At 24.8% G+C, this 22,783-nt stretch overlaps 1 protein-coding gene across 1 annotated transcript; it reads left to right on the top strand.

Moving 5' to 3' along the window:
• Nucleotides 1-519: 519 nt before the first annotated feature.
• On the top strand, nt 520-15,429 carry LOC145829782 (large ribosomal subunit protein mL62-like). The gene is made up of 6 exons (XM_082937651.1): nt 520-660; nt 4,712-4,754; nt 7,936-7,995; nt 8,193-8,275; nt 9,045-9,220; nt 15,033-15,429. Exons 1-6 carry the CDS (start codon nt 520-522, stop codon nt 15,115-15,117), a joined length of 588 nt encoding a protein of 195 aa, XP_082793777.1. The 3' UTR covers nt 15,118-15,429.
• The last annotated feature ends 7,354 nt before the right edge of the window (nt 15,430-22,783 follow it).

The following is a 22,783-nucleotide window of genomic DNA, read 5'->3' as shown; positions in this document are numbered from 1 at the left end:
TATAAAATAGACATAAACACTAAACACTTTAAAACATCAAACTCTATATTATAAAAGTGAACATATTAACTTGATGAAACAAGTACAGTAATATCATCATACAAATAGGTTTTAAAATTAAGTTATATAAAAGTATGAATCAGTAGCAGTATAAATACACTTATTCTCTTATACTATCTAACAGACGAAAGCATTGACAATTTTCCCTAAAAAGTTGCTATTTTTCAATGGATTTTCATAGAATTTTTTCTTAGGTTTTAGTGGGAACCCTGATATTTTCATTGATGTAAACCATTTTATTTTTAAAATAATCAAAGTTAAATTTAAGAAACTTTTTTTTCTCTTTTATTATTTTATTTTTTTATTCTGATACTAGACAAAAATACAATCCTGTTGTTTTTTTTTCAAAAGTTTATCCGATTTTTTCCTATGTTATTTTTACTACTGTAACTTATTTAGTAATTATATAGTACTTTGCATTTTAATAAGTTTGTAATGTTTGTATTTTTTTTCAGAAAAATGTTTCTAAAGACAATTTTATCAAGTGCTGCAAGGAGTCATTGTATGAGAAATTACTCTTACAAGAGTTTATATAATGTTGAAACACTGTACCCTTTGTCAAAGCCAATTGGAAGTCAGGTTCCAGAAATTTCAAATTTTGTAAGTTATTATGTTTCTAAATCTTATTGCTGGTATTTTGATTCATGCTGCTTAAACTCAAAAATGTTTGTACAAACTTGATTGTTTAATAAAACGTATTATAATTAACAAACACTATGGTCCATATTTTTAGGCTCGGTTGGTAAAGTTGCTGAATTAATTTTAATTTATCTGTCTTCTTTTTTTTTTGCAGGGCTGCCACACACTCAGGGAAACTCGGCATATTTTGAAATTCTAGAAAATGTCATAGAAACTCAAGACAATTTAGGATATTTTGACTTTTTTATTAACTCAGGATGACTCAAAACAGTTTATCTTTTTGTAAAAATCTCAGGGCAAATTATTTTTAGATCTAAAATAGGATGAGTTGATTCAGTTTCAATATTTTGTTATTTTATATACCCAATTTTGTTAAAGGACATAATTATTATTGATTTTTAAGTGCTTATAAAATTTTTTTTAGCCTTGCGGCTACATCTTCACTATTCTTAAGAATGACATTGTATTTTTTATTTTATAGTGAAATTAATATTTATCATGATTAAATTTTATATTAAACAAAAACAGTTTAGAGATATAAAAGTTTACCTATGTATTAAAATGTTTTAATATATACTTAATAATTTTTCTTATTTTTATATTTTAGTAAAGTTATCATTTTATACATCCTTAGTTCATAGGTAAAGTTGTTTGTTGTAACTTATATGAACTCGTTTTCAGTGATATAAAACTAAAAAATAAGTATAGACTAGTATTTTCTAATTTTCAAAAACAGTACTTTTTATAAGTTAAGTGAATATCTATTGCAGAAGCATACACATACAACTTTCATTTTAAGTATATAAGTAGTTTGCGCCTGAGACAAAAAAAAATTAAGGATTTGAAAAAACTCAAGGTGACTCAGGGTTTGCATTTTTTTTAACCTGATGGCAACCCTGATTTTTAGTTTTATTGTAGTTAAAAGTTTGATATATAACACTAATTATTTCTTATAATCGTGTGATTATAAGAAAGTTTTATCACTTATAATATTTAGCTATTTGTTTGCTTGTTTATTTATTTTAAATTACTTAAGTTACATTGAATAATTTAATAATAATAGCAATTTCGATAATGTAAATGATTTGATCCTAGCTTTAAGACTTTTAGATAAAATGAAAGTTTTAAAATATTTAAGATATTTATTTAACTAAAGCTTAAATATTTTTAATTTTTCATAGTTTTTATTAACTAAGAAAACATAAAAATATTTTTTTTTTAGCATTAGGTTGAAGTGAACTAAATTACAAAATTTTGTATTTTTTACTGTAAGAGATTTTAAAATGGGTTTCTACAATTTTACTTTGATATAGTCTACTTTTTTCTTTTTTTTAGAAACTTGTATCACTTAGGGCTAGTTTTAATATTTTATGAAAAACTAAAGCTATTTTTTTTGTTAAATTTATGGGCTTAAAATTATTTATTTGAAATAAAGATTTCTATTATAAATAACTTAGTTTATATTATTTTATTTAAAATTTTTTTTAGTGTTGATATTTGTTATTAAGTAAAAATTTTGGCGTTGCTGCTGGCTCTACTTAAATGTTACAAAGGTATCATTATAGGTATTGTTAACATAAAATGAATAAGAATAATTTTACAGCAAGGTTGCTACAAACTTAAGCTATTCAGACTAACTATGGCCATTTTAAACTTTTTTAAACGCAGGCTGACTCAGAGTAGTTTTGATAATTTTTATAGATCTCAGAAAAGTTTTTATGACTTTGATTTTTTTATAAAACTAAAATTTTATTAAATCATTTCGTTATTTTTATTTACTTTTGCGTAATTAAACTTGATGAATAGTATTTTTTGTTCAAATTTTTGCTTACATTTTTTATTTATTTCATCTTTATAATAAACTTAGCTTAGCTTGATATAACTGTGGCTATTTTTTTCTTGCTCATACTGACTTTATTCCTCAAAGAATGGCAATCCTTTTACAGTTCTGCTCTTAGTGGTATAAATGTATGTATTACATTGACGCAGCAGTTTTTCACATAATCACGAAAACTTTGCACATTAAATTACTGAAATAAAATTATCAAAGAAAATAAAAAATAAAAATTTGCTTCACTATAAATTATTTTTATTTTTCTATTAATCAAACACTTCTAAACAGTTTTAAATTTCAAAAAAGTATCAGGATGACTCAAGGTTAACTCGAAATAATTTATAGTCACCCAGACTAGTTTATATTCATTCAATTTTTTTAGCCTCAAAGAGTATAAAACAAGATAAATATTTTGTGTATTTAGTCTGCAAAAGAAGTCTTAGAGCTTATATGACAATAAATAAATTAAAATTGAATAATAAACATTTAAGCTTTTCTCTAAACACTTATTACAACTTGTACTTGTATTTTAACAGTTTGTCTTCAAATAGTTTTCAATACATTTACTTTAAATAATATACCTTAAATTTATTCAAGGGCATAGAGTATCCAACATTTTTTTTTTTACAAAAAAAATTATTGGCAACTATTTCAAAACTTAGAGTTTACTTTTTTATATTACTTTTAATAGAACAAAAAAATCTAATAACTTGTAGAGATAAAACAGTTTTAGTAAAGTGGTCCAATGCAACTGTATGGAATCAAAATTTCAAGGCTAATTTTCTTAAAATTACCAAAAATCTATCACCTCCTTCGTTTTTAAAGCAATTTAATTCAAATTTTTAGAAAAAATACTTTCTAATATAACAAAGAACTTGTAGAAAATTGATAAAACAAAATAATTTAAAAGATTTATGACTATAGTTTATGAAAAAAATAATTTTTTTGTTTAATTAAAAAAAAGTATTTATGATAAAAGAATTGTTTCCTTACAAGTTGTTTGAAGTTTAGTTAAGATCACTATGTTAAGGTTTTAAAACAATTGCTCAAAAACTGAAATAGAATATAGATTTTAGTGAAATAGTCAATTTTTGCCCTTTTAGTTTGTACCTCCCATAAAGAACCTGTTAAACACTTTAGCTTTGATCGCTTATATCTCAAAAGTTACTTTAAATTTAAACAAGCAGTAAAGAGCAACTGGTAGCTTATAAACTATGTAGAAAATAAGACTGAATCTAAAAAGATAGTGTTTACCCCTCATGCCCTTAATTGCTGCTTATTACAAAAATATAATTAATCATGAGGGTTTTTATAAAAATTATTTTAAAAATGCTATTTTTAGTCATTTAAAGCTTTAAATTTTTGCTTTTAAACCGTTATACAGATATAGCTCCACAAATGAGATGATTAAAAAAGTTTTTGTGTTTTAAACATTGATCTACAGATATATTTTTGTTAATCAAAACTTCTTAGTGCAGATAATTTTAATGATAGTAGAATAAATTTTCTAAAATATTATTTTTTTACTAAGACTTAAATTTTTCTTAAAAATTTTAATTTTAATTTTAAATAGACAATATTATGTTGGTTTTTATAAAAATAGTACTGTAGTGTTGCCACACACACAGCCCAACTCCTGCCAGTTTGAATTTTCTTTTCTAAATCTCAGCATAGTTTATATTGCTTTTAAAGGAATTCTTATAAGTTATGTTTTCACTTCTGGATACTAGGTCCTTTTGTTATTATCTTTTTATTATTATTATTAAATAGTTAGGCTTGCTTAAACTTTGTATTTTTACAGTTTTTAGCTCTTACTTTTTTTTAGTTTTATGATAAACTTTTGCTGACTTTTTTGCTTCAAAGAATTGCCAAGTAGTTTTTTTTATATTATACAAAAATTATAGTTTTGGTTCAAGTTTAATTGTGTTATAAAAAAAAAAGTATTCTTTTAGTATAAACAAAAGCATATTTTTTTCTAATTAATTAAAAGTTAAAATGTTATTTAAATTATAACCATGATTACTAGTTATGTTGTGTGTTAAATAGAGATTGCCAAACATAAAACATATAAAATAGAATAAACGGTTTTAAATAGTTATCAAAATAAAAGCTATTTTATGTTGTTTGTTAAAAGTTACACAACTTAAAAACAAAAAAACAATGTATCTTAAATTTTAGACTACAGTATCTGGAGACAAGTTTGTTGGGGAAATTCCACCAGGTTAGTTATTCAAAAATTATCTTTTTTATCACTAGAAAAAAAAGGTAATTATAAATAATTAACTATAGCAAGGGTCTTCAAGTTTTTCACTAATTACAAAAAAGATAAACTTGTATTCAAAATACAATACACTACCTTTTTTTTGAGTATCTAAATATACAATTAACTTGTTATAAACTTTTTGTTTTTGTTATAACTAGTTTTATCTAATAAAAAAGACAAAACAAACCTAAGAACTAAAAAAGAATTGGTTTAATTAATCGAGCATGAAACATAAATTTAAATCAAATAAAACTATATTCAGGGTTGTCACAAAACCTGGAACCCTGGAAAAACCTGGAATTTGATAATATGGGCTAAAAAACCTGGAATTAGAGAAATTTTGGAAAAAAAAACCTTGAAAAACCTTGAATTTTGAACAAAAATCACAAAAAAACTTGAAAGTTTACATAACTTTTACATGTTAAGTAGTAAAATTTTTGATTCCACTTGAAAAATATATCATACAGAATTATAGATGATTAGTTTTTGTCATCATCGAACTTTTTTTTAATTAAAAACTAGTGATCTACTGAGTCCAAAAATGTTGGATTCAGCCGAATCTGAGCCTTAATTTTAAATTAGGATTCGGCCGAATCCGATTCTCAATTTTGAAACTTGGATCCGGCCGAAACCAAGTCCGAATCCAAGTATTTTAATAATTGGAATCTGAAAGATTTAATCTGCTTGTTATGTAAATATAATTTAGTTTATAAATAAAAATTACGTATTATATTATAATTTATTTCGTAAAAAAGTCTGAACAACATTTTTAGCGTGTTAATAAATAAATACATTTTTATTTTAAAAGCGAAATTTATTTAAATGTCTTGCTGAAAAAACAAAAGCTACATACACAAAACTTAGTTTTTATATTTTGATGTCCATAAAAGCAACACTAACAATGAAGTTGTACTTTGGTTATGCAAAAAAATGAATCATAGACTTTAATAAGTGCCTAAAACAGAAAAAAGATCACAAAAATTAATTTATTGTATTCACAGATATGCTTTTTAACATTTAATTTGAGTATTTCTAAAATTTAAAAATACTCTGCGTTTCCTTGAGTAACCTGAGTGTTTGGCAACCCTTGATTTCCATAATTAATAAAAGCTAACAAACAAGCTATTAAAAAATTAATGGTTTTTGTAAACTATACTTATGCACTAAAAACAATGTAAAATTAGCCTAATCACTTATTTAAAGCTGCTGTCTTAAAAGATATATAGCAAATAAAGGTCGCAAGTTTCTACTTATTGCTAAAGACAGGGTTGCCAAATGTTTTTAGCAAATTTCTCTAGGTTTTCAAAAATTCCTCCCGGTTTTAAAAAGTACTCATTTTTGGGTCTATTTTTAATTGAAAGTTTAGTTTAAAGTTAAAATTGTGTAAAAATGTATAAAAACATTGAAAAGATACTGTAAAGCTACTTTAAAAGTGTTTTTTAATAACAAAAAATTGTCATGATGACAAAAATTTTTTATCTTTATGAAAGATTCTTTGTATCAAACCAAAATTTTACTACTTAACATGTTAAATTTATTTTAAATTTCCATATTTTTTAGTGAATTTGTTCAAAATTCTATTTTTTCAAAATTTCTCAAGTTCCAGATTTTTCTGGTTTTTTAGTCTAAATTGTCAAGTTCCAGGGTTCAGGTTTTTTAGCAACCCTGTAAAGAGAATGGTATAACTTCAATTATCTTAAGACTTTGTTTTATAACAATCTTTCGCTGCAAAACTAGCACATCAAATGAAATGAAAAGTTTTAAAAGAATTGTGAGCAAAGTCTCAGTTGGGTCTGGTTGACTGTTTTTGGGAAGATTGTCAACTTGACGTTTTTTTCCATACTTTCCCTGCAGACAGAGTGACTTTGTAGCACGTTTGTGCTAAGGACACTCTGCGGGCAGCTTGGTATCTGTATTTCTTAAACTGAGTATAAAATTCTTTCATACTTACTTATTGTAATGTATCAGTGAGTTTTATCTATCAAAACTAAAGACTATTCTAGACTACTCTATATAAATAAGACAAGATAGTTTGAGTGATGTATCTATTATACAAAAAACTACATAACAATATTACAAATTTCTTTTTCAATAAGTATAAGCTGCTTTAAAAACTTTTATAAATCACTGGGCAAAAGTTTGTTGATGAAATGTTTGATCATTGATTAAAGCCTTATTTCTCATGACTGCAGCAAGCTCTAACTATCCTCTTAATATTCAGAGTTCAAAAATAAATAATGCAAGTAGCTGCAGCAGTTCATTAAAAATTAATTAAAGTTTATTGTGAACAAATTTTTTTTCTTTATAGTATTATTTTTAAAATAAAATATTAAAATATTGGAAGTAATAACATATAATATGTCATAAACTAAAATTATCAATTAAATTAACAATAAAATATAAACAAAAAGTATATAGCTAAAAGTTTGCAAGCATCTACTTTAATGTTACATATTAAAATTGTATTTTTTCTTCTTTGTATAATTAATGCAGTAGTTCATTACAACAAGCAAACATAAAAAAACTAAACATATTAGAAATAAATAAGAGCGGTTATCCAAAAAGCTGATATTAAATGCCCAGCCTTAAATATGTACTTAATTTTATTTGAGAGTCTAACAAAATAATATATCATAGTTTTTATACTATGTACAAAACTCTTAATCATCTAATCATCTTAATAATCAAGTCGATAAGGCTTTTTTAAGTATGAAAAACCATTTTTGTATCCACTCAAGCGTGAATTCATTAACTAGTTTTATATTTTATTTAACTTTTGACAAACAGTTAAGTAAAATTCAAAAAGTTAAAGATTTTGCCGTAATTAGTTTGAAATTAGGATTCGTCCGAGTCCGAATCTTGAGTTCAGTAGATCACAAGTAATAGAATTATTATAAAATTAAAGTACCGAAATTTAAAAAAAATAGTATGGTATAAAAGTATATCTATTCAAAAATTTAAAATTATTTAAGCTTAAAATAAATAAATTTAATTTAAAAATGTATAATTATTAAAAAAATAAAATTTAACCACCTTAATTTTCTTAGTTTTTAATCTGATCTTTTGATACTTTATTTTTTAAATATATCAATAATTTATAATTAACCAAGCTTTTACTAATGTCGTTGTTCTATTTCAGAAAAACTCAATTATTCTTTTAGTAGAAGTTCAGGACCTGGAGGCCAGCATGCAAACAAAAGTGAGATAAATTACAAATTATTAAGTGGGCAGAACTTGTACTACTAGTATTGATACATTTTTTCTATGCCTATAAAAACAATTTATTTTTAAGATATGTAAAAATTATGACTACTGTAAATTTAACGCACATAATTTCTTAAAATATTATGCCTTATTCTTTGTAAACATTAAAAAGACCAGTTATTATTTAAACAGCTTACTCAAGAGTAACAGTGAGGTTCAACGTCATGGATGCAGACTGGTTACCAGTTAATACAAGAAGTCAAATTTATGAAAAGGTTTTTACAAATTATTTTAAGTATCAGTGTTAACAAATCAACTGCAGTTTGTTTTAAATTTTACTTAAATTACTAAAACTCAACATTGTCACTAACTTCATTTTCAACAACAAGCTAAGATTGTTAAAATTTTGTTTTGGATGCATGTATAGATGCAGAAACTTTATAAATTTTTCATCTTTGCTTTTTCTTAAAGAAAGCTAATAAATCAGTTTTCAAAAATATACACTAAAATTGTACCTAGTTGTTTTAACAAGTTTTGAATATTGTATTTCATTGTATAGATTTACACTAATAGAAAACTTTTAGGTAAATGATAAGTTAACATATACTAGTTCTTTGAGAATAGTTCTTAGAGTGTTTATGACAAGTTTATAAATATCATATTTTTAAACATTTAATTTAGTACGTAAGTTTTGTGATATGTTGTTGTTTTATAAATGAAATAGTATTATTATATTTCAAGTTATTGTGAGTGGTAAATGAATCAAAGAAATTCATTTTAAATGAATATTTAGACTAAGTAAACGACAAATAACTGAGTAAAAAATTAGTTATTAAAATTCTCACAAGATTTTTTATTTAAATCATTCCTAGTTCTTGCCTTATAAAAGTAGTTAAGTTCGTTGTTATTGCGTTTAAATATTTAATGATTCAGTCTTTGATATAATCAATCATTACTAACTAAAAACAGTTAAAATTAAAATTTTTTGTTGCTTTAAATAAGACCAAATCATACGTTAAATCGCTGAATAAGGTTTTTATTTAGTTTAAGAAAAGAATCACAAGGAAAGGTGAACTGATAGTTTCTAGTGGTAAAAGTAGATATCAGTTACAAAATAGAAAGGATTGCATCGATCAAATAAAAGAAATTGTTGAATTGGCTCAAAAAGAACCAGATCGCACAAAAGAACAAGAAATTGCAAAACTTCACAATGTTGCTAGGTTTGTTGAGTATTTTTGAAGAAAGATATTTACTTGTAATTCTAAGTCTTGTATATACAGTCATTAATAGTATGCTACACCTGCTAAAGTAGATGGTTTTACTTTGACTATTAAGCTATTTTACTTTGTTGATGTTCTTGTAGAGAACCAAATAAAAGTGAATATAGTAACCAAATTAACAGATTACTTTTCAAACAAATCGACAAAAAGTCTAAAAAATGTTGTAAAGTTTTAACACAGTTTTATTCTTTAAAACTAGTGTATAAAAAATTACCTGATTAGTTCTGTTATCAGGGATAGTTTATTTCTTAGTTTTCTAAGATATAGCATGCTAAGACTTAAAATTTGATAAGAGTAAATGTTATTTACTAAATTACTTAATTTTATTTATGTAAACGGTTGCTACAGAAGTTATTGTTCATCTTATCTCATCTTTAATGTGAGCTTATTATAAAAAATGAAGTTTTTATTTTTTCAAGCATTGTAACTTTTAATTTCATTTTCTTTTACGTCATACAAGGTACAAAACTCAAGTTTTGTCGTATAAGTAGCTTGAAATTTAACATTTAAACTGAGATTTTGTATAGGTAGATTTTTTTTACAACATTTTTTTTCCTAGTGTTTAAATAGAAAAATTTGACAATAACATTGTGTTTTTTTAACTAAAATTTTGTATTAAATAGTTTATACTAATTAATGGTATTATAATGATTAAATATTCTAAGTTGTTCTCTATTGAAACTACATCTAACCTAAAAGATTAGGATCTTAAATAGTGGATGCGGTAGATCACTATTTATCAGATACATTCGAATCATTAAGAAATAGTTCAAGATTTTAAGACGCTACCTAATTTTTTTACTAAAAACTTCTGTATTTTATGTAGTTATCTTTTAACGGGTGCATCACGATTTAAGTTACACACATTTAGATACAGATAAATATGACTAAATGAATTATAGGTACAATAAAATTCTAATTTCATTTGAATAAAAAATGTTCTTGCTATCAGTTGGTTAAATAGCAACAAAATAAGTAGCAATACTTATACAGTCCAATATGTATATAAAATAAGTTGGTTTAATATAAAAGTAAATAGAAAACATCATTCAATACATTAACTAGCAGTCACAGTCACCTCTCGTGAATCTACGCACATTGTATTAACAGCAAAAGTGCGTAACTAAACGAAAGAACATAACTAAACGAGTGTTAGGTAATATAAAATACAAAAACAGTTTCCATTCAAGTTGTACATATATATTTAAAAAAAAAAACTATGTATATACGAAGTATTTTTTTCTACTATGTTTCTTGCCTGCCTAAGGTTAAACTTGTCTTGGTGAAAGATCTTTATCTTATGCTATAAAAGAAAATTTTAATTTTAAGTGAGCAAGGAATAAATAACCTAAAAATAAGATATTTATTAAGTTGAAACGAAACTATATGCCATAAATATTGTGAGTAAATAAAAAATTGTGCCTTGTTTAATTAAAAGGTATAAAGGGGGGCTAGGGCACTTAAAGTGTAAAGAAGTCCATAGAGTTCAATAGGCTCCTTTATAAAAGGCACAAACTAAATATTGAAAAATCTCTATTTCTTGAAAACTTACCTTCTTCTTTACTAGCATTTAAATCGATATATAAAAAATTAAATATATTACTTACATGACAATATGGGATAGCTGTCTAAATTGCACGAAGATACTTTTGCACGAGTGGATAAAATTGCACAAAGATACTTTTGCACGAAGGGTCACTTTTGCACGAAGACACTTATTCACGAGCAGAAATTTTTGCACTGGTTTATTTATTTTTAAATTATTTTATTACTTTTTTTTTATTATCACTGTAACCCCTAACCCTTACCCTCGGTCCTTAAGTTATTTTATTATTATTTATTTTTCTTTTACTGTCACTGTTACCCCTAACCCTTACCCTCGGTCGGTAGCTTTTTTTTTATCAATTGTATTTTATTTTTACTATCACTGTTACCCCTAACCCTTACCCGAGGTCAGTAACTTTTTTTCTGTATTTTTTTACTGTCGTGCAAAAATTTAACTCGTGCAAAATTGACCCTTGGAGCAAAATCGTCTTTGTGCAACTTTGTTCCCTCGAGCAATTTTGAGCCCTGGTGCAATTTTGACTTTGTAGAAATTTGGCTTCGTGCAGTTTTGTTCCGTGCAATATAAAACCTCGTGCAATTTAGACCCGTTCCCAATGATATGATATATTGTTTACTGAACGACACAAAAAACGCTTAAACTAATTGGTCCTAGAGCCTAGTGTACGAGAAAAACATTCGCTTACCTGTTTGTAGACCACTTGGATACAGTTTATCGTCTTGTCCAGGACATACAACAAATGTTAAATGTTAGAAAATATTCAATTTTTTTGTATTTTTTGAAAGTTCTAAAATGCGTAACTAAACGAGGGTGCGTAACCAAACGAGTGCGTAGATTTGCGAGAGGTAAATTTAATTTAAAATTAACAAAATTACGTTTAAATTACAGTCCAAATTAAAATTACTATACAATTTATAGGTAAAACAAGTTAAGAAAATAAACGAGTTGTGATAAAAATCTTTATGTTAACAAAGGTTTGGTTTGTTAAATAACGGCTTCCAATTTAGTTTTACAAAATTACTTTTACAGTTTTTAGTATCAATCAGTGGCGTAGCGTGGTATTTTGGTCAGGGGGTGCGCAAATTTTTTTCTCAAAAATTCTCCAAAGTTTAAACTTGTGTAATTAGCTATAAAACGATATTTTTATAGGTAATATAATTGAAATAAATTCATAAAGTAAAATAAGTTCGAAGTTACTTTTTTTTTTAATACTTATATATTACAAAATTAAACAATTAAAAAAAGTATTAGTTTCATTAGAGTTACTTATACTTGCACAAATGTAAACTTACTAAATAAATTTTTTTTTTATTACTTACAGTAAACTTTATATCTTTTAAAATTAATATATTCAATAAAACGAAAGTATCTGTTTTATTTACTAAAAAATATCAATCTCTTTAATATACAATACAACAGTGACAACAACACCTCATTGCACATAATTTAAAAAAGTTACACAGAAGTTAAAATAGACTAACTTTATAACTATTACTACAATTTATTACAACTTTGTAAAATAGTTAAAAGCATACTTTTTAAATTTAATTCATCTGATTGTATTTGTTTAAAATGAAATCACAAACAAAGTTTATTTCTCATAGGCCGAAACGCTTTTTCTTGTATGTTTACAAAAATAAAGATCAGAAAATTAGCAGTAGTCTTACCATTTATTGTACCTTGCAAAATTGTTTAATTTTCTTTTAAGCGTAATTATTTTTGTAAACTTTTTGTAGAAAAATCTGTCATAAGGTTATACTACTGCGGTGCACTAATTAGTTGCGTTCTTTTTGAATCCTAATTCTTATGAAAATAATGAAGTTATAAAATGTTTCCTTATGGAGTTTTTAATCAATATCGATGCGCACTTTCGCTTGCGCACCGAATCAGTATATTAGTTAATTTCCCTAACTTGTCACTAATTGGTATTTAAAATTCGTCTAATATTTCGAATACTAGATAAACATAGTTGAAAAAAGGCGAATTAAGCAGAAAAAATAAAGAATAAAGATATTACATTCTTTTTTTGGGTGGCACGCATGCGCCAGTGACCCTCCCCACGCTACGCCCCTGGTATCAATATAAACGATAATTGTTTGCAAATTCACGGTTTTTTACTATGTTTTCTAAAATAGATTATCGTTTTTTAGCATTTAGGACTACGGTAGATTTAGTTTTACATTTAAGGTTAACACAAAATAAAGTTACATTGACTAAAAAATATTATGTCGCTTTATTTTTGCTGTTTATTAATAAGAATTCAAGATAAGTAAAAAAAATCATCATTTAATCCATATTTCTTACTACTCAGGAAAATCGAAAGTAATATTCTAGACTTCTTAACTATTGTAAAACAATTGAAAAATAAAATAAATCTACCAGAGTCTTTAATGCTCTAAAAAGGTCATCCATTTGAGAAAATATAGTAGAAAACGTTGATGTGCAAAAAATTGTGGTTGTAATAGGTTTGAAATAGTTAAAAGTTATAAATGTGTTTTTGATTTATTTCAGTTGAAAGCCATTTAAACTTTTTAAAGAGAATCTAACCTTTGTTAACATAAAAATTCTTATTACACTTCCTTTATTTTTGTAACTTGTTTTCTATGTAAGTTGTAGTATAGTGTGTTTTCAGTTTTAAATTTTACTGTAATATAAGGTTAATTTAGTTGATTTTTATTAAACTATTAGTTTTTGTTTTAATTGATATATGCTTTCTTTATTTGATCTTTACATTTTTATTTTAGCATAAATAAAAATTTAGATTACGCTTAAATAAATTGAAAATTTACAAAGTAGAAGACGTTAGAATAAGGTTGTTGTTTTTAACATATAAACAACTAAATAAGATTTAAACTGTTTAACAAAATTTTAATTGGGTTTGATGCTTCTTGTTTGTTTTTCAAACCATAGTTTATTTAAGTAATTTAACTACAAACAAAAAGATAAACTAGTTTTTACACAGATAAATATTTTTACTGTATTAAACTTCCGTAGTTTGTCTTAATTGTATTTCCTAACTATGGTTAAAAAAAAGTTAATCTATATTTATCAATAAACTTATTCATACGAGCATAAAGTTAATTTTATAGGCAAATTTATAAATTTTTCAAAAAACATGAAACTTTAATGTCAATTATTTTCCTTATCTTAAAAGCTATCTAAAATTTTTTTTTTATCTTAGAGAACGCACCTTTGTCTTTAATTTAAGAAAAAAAAATTTGGTTTGGGGTTTGAATGATTTCATGGGGTCCCTCCAAAAATAAGGTTTTTTTTTTGTTTTTTCTATTAAAATTGCTTTATAACCAAAAATTTTTTTTTTTTGATTTCCCTTAGTTTGCATATTATTTAAACTCTTAAATAGTTATTTTATAAATAATGATAATATCTTTTACGATTTGGCCCCAAAACAAAATGATGTATATTACACTATCATTTGCCTTGGCCATTTTCTAGATAAAAAATTGATAAAAGGAAAAAAACAATTAATAAGAATGTAAATTACAACAAATTTAATTAAACTATAATAATTTAATTACATTTGTTGTAATTCACATTCTTATTAATTGTTTTTTTTCCTTTTATCAATTTTTTATTTAGGAAATGGCCAAGGCAAATGATAGTGTAATATACATCATTTTGTTTTGGGGCCAAATCGTAAAAGATATTAACATTATTTATAAAATAACTATTTAAGAGTTTAAATAACATGCAAACTAAGGGAAATCAAAAAAAAAAAAATTAAAAAAAAAAAATATTTTTGGTTATAAAGCAATTTTAATAGAAAAAACAAAAAAAACCCTTTATTTTTGGAGGGACTCCATGAAATAATTCAAACCCCAAACCAAATTTTTTTTTCTTAAATTAAAGACAAAGGTGCGTTCTCTAAGATAAAAAAAAATTTTTAGATAGCTTTTAAGATAAGGAAAATAATTGACATTAAAGTTTTATGTTTTTTGAAAAATTTATAAATTTGCCTATAAAATTAACTTTATGCTCGTCTTATTCATTTGAAATGATAAAAGTTTAGTAAGACTTAAGATGTGAAAATTAAAGAAAAAAACTCTTGAATTTGTATATTTTTTTGACTAATAAAATTCTTACGACTTACTTAGGATAATGAATGCACTTATTTTTTTCTATTTTTTTTTATTTAATTATGTTTTAATAATTTTCAATTTTTCATGACAGCATTGAAAAAGCAAGCAAGAATCGGTTGAGAAGAAAACGTATGGATTCTTACACAAAAAATATGAGAAAATGTTTTGATGACTAAGCATGATATACTGATTTCTTTAATTTATAGGGATATTATTTTAAGAGATTTGTTTAAATACTAGTTAGGAAATTGTATAAACAAGCAAGGTTATCTATTTTAGTTTTCTACGTGAAGTAAGACATTGTATGATTTTTTTTCTGTCAAAAACATATTTTAAACTGATGTTTAGTGGTTTTATATGTTATTGTTCAACAGTAAAATAAATACAGTTTTTAAGTTTAAATATTTTTAAGTACCTTCAAAAGCACAGAAACAATTTTACAAGTTTCAATTTTTTTTTTGCTTATAACAAATAAATACTAAACTTGAGTCTAAATGAATTAATTAACATAATAATTAAGTAGAATATTTGCTTATAATGCCAACTAAGTCGCAATATGCTCGTGTCCGGCCCTGTTAAAAGCTAATATAGTTTTGAAATGTAAAACCAATATAAATAATCAATTAATGTTTTTTTTTTTAAATTAAAAGCACTGGAAGTGTTATGATTAAAATAATAGGAATATATAGATAGAAGAGGTTATTGTGATCTGCGTGCCCTTGTTTAAGCAACCATCTTATATTGTTAAATTGAAGATGATATATTTCAGTTTGTTAACGCGAACTAAAACAAAAACAGGCTTAGATTATTAAAACGAACACTACACAACAAACAAAGTTTAGACAAAAACTATATTTGGTTAAGATACATAAACGGTTTAGCACAAATGAATGTTAAACTATTTAAAAGCAGAGATTGTTTATCTTAATTACTTCCATACTTATTTTACTAATAAGTTATAAACTATTTCCGCTAATAGACTTGGTTTATTAACAATTTGTTTAACAAAAGATGTGATCGCCGTACACATTTGTTTCTTCCTGTGTTTACAACCTGTAGCTCCTAGCTTATAAGTTTCAGAAGTTTTTATAAAATAATATGGATATTATAATAATTAGTTGAAAAAAAAATGCTATATGGTCGGTTTTTGATACTTCTCTTACTCTTTTTACAATTCTCTTAGTTATATAATAGTGAAAAAAAAACCGTTAAAATGTATCGTTAAGTTATATAATAACTAGGTTATGCTAATTGTTAAAAAATTACACGCTAAAAAATGTTGTTAGCTTTTAAGAGAGTTTTATACTGTAGTTCATACACAGTGTGGACCCACAACTGTAAATAAGAATTAATTAGTGGTTAGAAAATTATAATTTCAATAAGTTTAGCTTTTAAACCAAATTTTTAAAATTTTTCTAGTTGCAGAGGGCCCATTTAATAGGTTAATTTTTAAAAAAATATGGATATATCCATATAGTATTAAAAGTGAAAAAGCTAGTAAAAAAACAACCGTACCCTGAAAATATTAGATTTCTTAAATATACTTATAAAAATATATTCGTAAGGTTTAAGTATAGTTATCTACCGGATACTGTCATTTTTTGCTAGGATCTGGGTCCTAGCTGAAATTTGGTTGGATCCAGTTAGTTTGAAAAGACTTAGTTTTCTGCGATCAGCTTCTTTCAGATTTGTATACTTAGATTATTGTGTTTTGAATATTTAATGTATATAAATTTAGTCAAGCGAAACAGAATAACTAAAGTTTAGATAACTTAATCACTTGTTGTAAACATACATACAGAAATAAACCTTCATGATAACAACTTAATTTCAATCACAACAGCTATTGATCCACGGTAACGACTTGACTTTTTACCTAAAAATGGTGTTCCTAAATTTTATGTTGTTCTATTCTTATTTTAAATCGGAAACAAGTGCAAACACTCACGAAAGTGTGTAAAATATTTAGTTGATCAGGAGATTAAGACATATTTTTTTTGCCTGAAGAAGTTTAGGAGCTGAAGTCATGGTAGAACTCAAACATGTAAAAATACACACTTCTTGTCAGGTTTGCAAGAAGGTATCTCTCAGCACCACCATCTTCTGTTTATTCTAAAAGGTTATTTTCAGAAGCTCGTAACGTGTACGAACACCAGCGAAATCGATTACTTCCAAAACCGGCGAAAAACTTTTATTTCTTCATCACAATTTGAAAAAAAAAAGAAGGTTTCTTTGTGGCTTAATGGTGTTGATATGAGTAATTTTTTATTTATTTTAAAAACTGCTAAAGAAGTTATTGTTCATCTTATAGTTCGAACTTTTGTAAATAAAAGTACAATGTAAAGCTTTTCACTAAAAATTTTAATCAAAAGTCACTCATTTAAGAAAATGTTTATAAGTAAATTTCTTTTAGCGCATCATCAGAATAATCTTGCTAAAAACTTATAATAATATGGTGTAAAACTACTTATATACAATGAATTTGAAAATTATAGCTAAAAATAGTTACGTCATAAAGAATAAAAGTCTGTTTAAAAGGTTTTAATTATAGTTAAGTTATACTTAGCTATGTGTAAGTTTATTATAAAACAAAAACATTTAAGATAGTGGAAAGTTTTACTTGAAACGAAATTTAATAAAAAGTACATTACAAAAAGCGACAACAATAATACTAAAAACACGCTATTTATAAAGTTTTAAATTGTAAAAATCTTTTTGTTTGCAAATTATCGGCTCGAGAGTTTTAATAAACAAAGATTCTAGAACTGAGAGATTGTTGGAGTTTCTCGCTCTGGATAGAATTTTGAACATACTATCCTGGTAGTTCTCCGCACAACTAGGGTTTTTGAGGAGCTGATCATGGATTGATGATTGTTCACCTTTTGGCTTAATGTCGTCATCGAAAATAAACCTTTTTAGCTTTTTCGTGACATGCTGCTCTCGCCTGACGTGGAAACGTTGAAATGTTCGACCTACGTAGTCATTTCCGCAATGACATTTAAATATGTATACTAAATTATGATTTTAAATCATGGGTAGGTGTGGCATTTTTCAGAATTCCGTTAAGCGGGCGGTTGGTTTTGTACACAACACCCATGATTTAAGTAATGTAGTATACATATTTAAATTTTATTGCGGAAATAACTACGTAGGTCAAACATATCAACGTTTCCACAGTTCAAAAATAGCAGTCTTTATGGTACAAACAAAATGTTTTTTGCGATGTACAAGAATTTTAGAATGCATTAAAATCACATAAGTTTATTTTGAAATTTTCATTATATATTCTGAAATTTATGATGAAGAGCAATAAAAGTTCTTCGGCATATTCAAAGGGAGTTTTAAAAGGGATACATGAGAAGTCAAATTCGGACGATTCAAATTTAGAAAAAAATATTTAAGAGACCATTTAGTTATGTGAGAATTTATTTTAAAAGATTATTTAATTTTAAAGAGATTTGAATTCGTTTCGGATACACCGATTTAAAAAATTCTAGTTTATTGTGCACAATTTTCCATTATCGTTAAGACCATTGTTCTATTCTATACGCTTGATTCTTATTTACTCATGTATGTGGGGTTTAGACATCTTGTAATTTATAACATACTTGTATTTATCTTTTACTTTTTATATATAGTCTTGTCCTGGACATGACTTTAAACTGTATCCTAGTGTATTGCTTGATAACCGAAAGGTTTTTTCGTACACCAGGTCCTTGGACCAAATATTTGAGCGCTTTTTTTTCGTTCAATAATCAATATATTATAAAAAAGATTTTTTTGAAGTTTCTACAGTGCTTATTGCAAAATAAAAGTGTCAAAGCTTATGATTAACAAAATACATTTTTAACTTTTATTTTAGTTAATATCTAATTAGGTTAAACTGTAAACTAAAATTTTAAATTAAAAAAAAAACTGATTTAAATTGTTATCTTTTTATTTATTTTTTGATATCCACAATACTCTAAAACTAAAAGAAAAAGTTATGTCTCATAATTTAGATAGGATTTTGATTATAAAAAAGATCGTAATATAAGTTAAACATAAATAGTTTTATTTTAAATAAAAAAGAAGTTAAAAAAATATAAGTAAAAAAAATCTAATTTAGGCAGCAATAAAAATGAAAGTTACCGTTTATGCATAAATTTGATATGTATACAAAAACTTATTCAAAATAAGTTTAAAATTACTTAAATTAGATTTTTCCTGTCTACAATATGAGAAAAAAACTAATCTGAGTTTATAAAAGAGAAATATGTTCAAATTTTACTTTTTAAATAAAAATAAGTAAAAGTGTTAGCCAATCAGAAGCGCTTTAAATTTGCAGCAGACAGAATTTTATTTAATTCGAAACAGTTTTTTAGTTTACATGTTTTGATTAGCACGAATGGATGCTTAGAAAGACTTGTAACTAACAAATGTTAAACTGTTTAAGTAAGATGGAGGGAATATGATTAATACATTCAAAAGTTATGGAATGTAGTATGGTAAAAAAGGAAATTTCTTGATAAATATTTAATGTTGTTCTGCATTAAATCAAAATCATTGCAAAGCTGACTTATATTTCTGCAACAAGAAATTTTTGATTTTCTAATAAACATTACCATTTTCACCTAGCTATCAATTATCAAGTTAAAACAAAGTCCTTAAAAATTTAGTATTTCTAGTAAAGCCTTTTATAAGTGGTCAGAAGAATAGTGACAAACTAATTAAAAGGAAAAATCTAGTTTTTGTTGAAGGCTTGTCTGGCCGAAAGAAAATAGTAGTGAGTTTTTAATTAAGGGATACAAATTAAACTATGAAAAAATTTATAAGGGAGTGTGACAATGCTAAGTCTTGTAAAATTTTTGTTTTCAAATAAATTAATAGTTTCCAGAAGGGGTAGGTGTGAGAAATGCACTAAGGGAAACTTTTGCACACTGGGTCATTTTTGCACACTATCAATTTTCATGGGTTAATATTTTATTATTATTTCTTTTTTATTATTTAACTTACCCTTGGTTAGTATTTTTTGTTTTCAGGGTTGCCACAAAACCTGGAATCCTTGAATTTGACAATTTAGGCTAAAAAATCTGGAATTAGAGAAATTTTGAACAAAACGTAGAATTTAAACAACATTCAAATGTCAAGTAGTAAAACTTGGATTTGACACAAAAATATATTATAAAGAAGATAAAAAATTTATATAATTTTTTATAAAATAAATTTGTCATCATCAAATTTTTTTAATTAAAAAAACACATTTAAAGTAGCTCTACAATATCTTTTCAATGATTTTATAATTTTTAACACAGTTTTTAACCTTAAGTTAATTTGAAACTAAAAATAGAATCAAAAATGTGTACTTGAATAATTCTGAAAGAAATTCAGTAAAGCTGGAAGAAACTAGTGGAAACCCTTTACCCTTAGTATCGGAAACTTTTTAAAAAAAATACAATATCTAAAAAGTTAAATAAGACTTTTTAATTCAATAAAAATTGGCTTTTAGTTTGTACTTACAGCTTTCATATAAAAGTCAAAGTTTAAACAAGTGTTGGACCCCCCTATGGTCTTAATAAAGAAAAGTATAATTAAATTAAGTTCATTTGTTCAAAATTGTAGTAGTATTCCTAGAATAATTCATATACAAAACAAATTAATTTAAATTTTAAGACAATTTTTTTTTTTTTAAAGAATAAAATATTTTTGGGCTGAAAAATTGAAAGTAAGTTTAAACTTTTATTAATTTAGAATATTTTATAAAATCTACAATAAGGGAACAATGACAATTGGCTTTAATATTAAGTTGCTTTTTAAGGATATAGACTTATAGAGAGTAAATGCATTTTTTACAAAATTAAAATTGGATCTAATATGTAAGCTATAAGTAAGAACTGTTCTAAGGTACAAATATTTTAATTAACTTTTGGGTATAGTTTTTTTCTTATGTTTTTATTAAAAATCATGATAATTTGAAATTATAGAAAATTTCAGGGTATTTTGACTTTTTTTTAACTCAGAGTAGTTTTGATATTTTTAAAATCTCAGAGCAGACTCAGATTTAAAACAAGATTTAGTTGATCCAGTTTCAATATTTTGTTATTTTATATACCCGATTTTGTTCAAGAACATTATTTTTAATGAATGTCCTTAATTCATAAGTCAAGTTGTTTCTTATACCTTAACATTACTTTATTTCAGTAAAAAAAAGAGAGTATAGACTAGTGTTTTCTAATCTTGAAAAACAGTATTTCTCTTAAGCTTAGTGAACATCTAATGCAGAAGCATACAGACAACCTTCTTTTTAATTATTATGAAGAAAAATTAACATGATGTATAACATGTAGCTTGCACCAGAGATTTTTTTATATGATCTATAAACTCAGGGTTACTTGAGTAGTTTTTTGACTCAAAGAGTGGCAAACCTTAAAAATTTATGAACCTTAATTTTCAATTGTCAATTTTCTTTAAAGTATACAAAATTAATCAAAAAGTTTCCACTCTTTTATATAAACTTGTTTAGTATAGTATAGCTTCCAAAAAGTACTTAAAATTTTTGTTTCTATTTTAAAAGCATAATTACTTAAAAAAATTTAGATCAAAAAAGTTGATGAAAAGTTTTTATTTAAGCATACTAAAATTTTTACTTTTTCAACCCCTAACCCCTGTTCTTTTGTCTAACACAAGTTGTTATTTTCTTTAATAAAAAAAAAAATTTCTTTTTTATCTATCTTTTGCAACATTTTCTAACTACTTTTTGTTTTGAAGCTAAATGACATCCAAAAACTTTTTAAGATTTGTAAAACTAAATAAAATTTACTAGGTTAACTATAAAGATATCAATATTTCTGGACTAAACAAGATTTAAATTAAAAAATACAATTAGTCTTAATTTTCAAGACCAATTTTATTTAAATCTAAATAAACCATATGAAAAAAAATCTTAAAGTTAAAGTTTGCTAAATCAGGTTTGTCACACACTCAGGCTAGTTTTAAGTTAAAAAAAATCAGACTAATTTTAGTATTTTTAAATGACTCATTCTATTTTTTAAAATTTAGGCTACTTGAAAAATTTTTGAAAAATATAGATAGTTTTGGGTCATTATTTAAAAGACCAATTTAATTTAGTTTTAAATGTTCTTTAGTTAAATTTTTTAGACTATTTCATATTTGAATTTTATAGTGTTGATTTAAAATGTTAAGTACAATAAATGTCCTAAGCAGGGCTGCTCTGGATAACTCAGATTATTTGTTGTAATTTTTCTAAGCTAGTTGTTTGAACTTTTTTTTTGAAAAACTTAGGCATAAATTATTTCTGTAAAACTAAGGTTTGTTTGAATATTTTTCCTAGATCTCAGGCTAGTATTTTTTACTTAGAATAATTTTTCTTATAAGCATGACTCAAAACAGTTTTAAGGTCACTCAAGACAGTTTTTTGGCTCAAAGAATGTCAACTCTGTTTTAAACATTTTATTACATATTTATTAATTAGGCTGACATAAGCCAGTTTATAGTCACTCAGACATATTTTTTACGTCAAATATTTGCAACGTTCTTTATTGTAGTAAAATATTAATATTGCTATCAATATATAAATCTCAAAACTATTGGCTTTAAAAAAAATTATTAAGAAGTAGTATTTCCAATCAAAAAAATTCTAAGTCTTGAAATAAAAACAAAAAATAACTAGGTTCTCTAAAAGTAAAGAATCAGTTTAAAATGTTTCAGTGAAGGTAAATACTAGTACTAATTTATAATTTATTTTATTATAGAAAAATCTCCTAAATATCATTGTCATTAAGATAAAGCACATTAGTTTTATATACAATTTTTGTTTATATATTTAAAATTTTAATTTGTTAT

This window comes from Thalia democratica, chromosome 2 (genome assembly GCF_965202585.1).
Source record: "Thalia democratica chromosome 2, ktThaDemo2.hap1.1, whole genome shotgun sequence".
Lineage (NCBI taxonomy): Eukaryota > Metazoa > Chordata > Thaliacea > Salpida > Salpidae > Thalia > Thalia democratica.
Note: the sequence above shows the minus strand (reverse complement) of the source record. Positions and strands in the feature narration are given on the sequence as shown.

Coding starts and splice junctions, on each gene's coding strand:
- LOC145829782 (XM_082937651.1), top strand. CDS start 520: ATGTTTCTAAAGACAATTTTATCAAGTGCTGCAAGGAGTCATTGTATG. Junction 4,755..7,935: donor TGTTGGGGAAATTCCACCAG/GTTAGTTATTCA, acceptor GTTCTATTTCAG/AAAAACTCAATTATTCTTTT. Junction 7,996..8,192: donor AGGCCAGCATGCAAACAAAA/GTGAGATAAATT, acceptor TTATTTAAACAG/CTTACTCAAGAGTAACAGTG.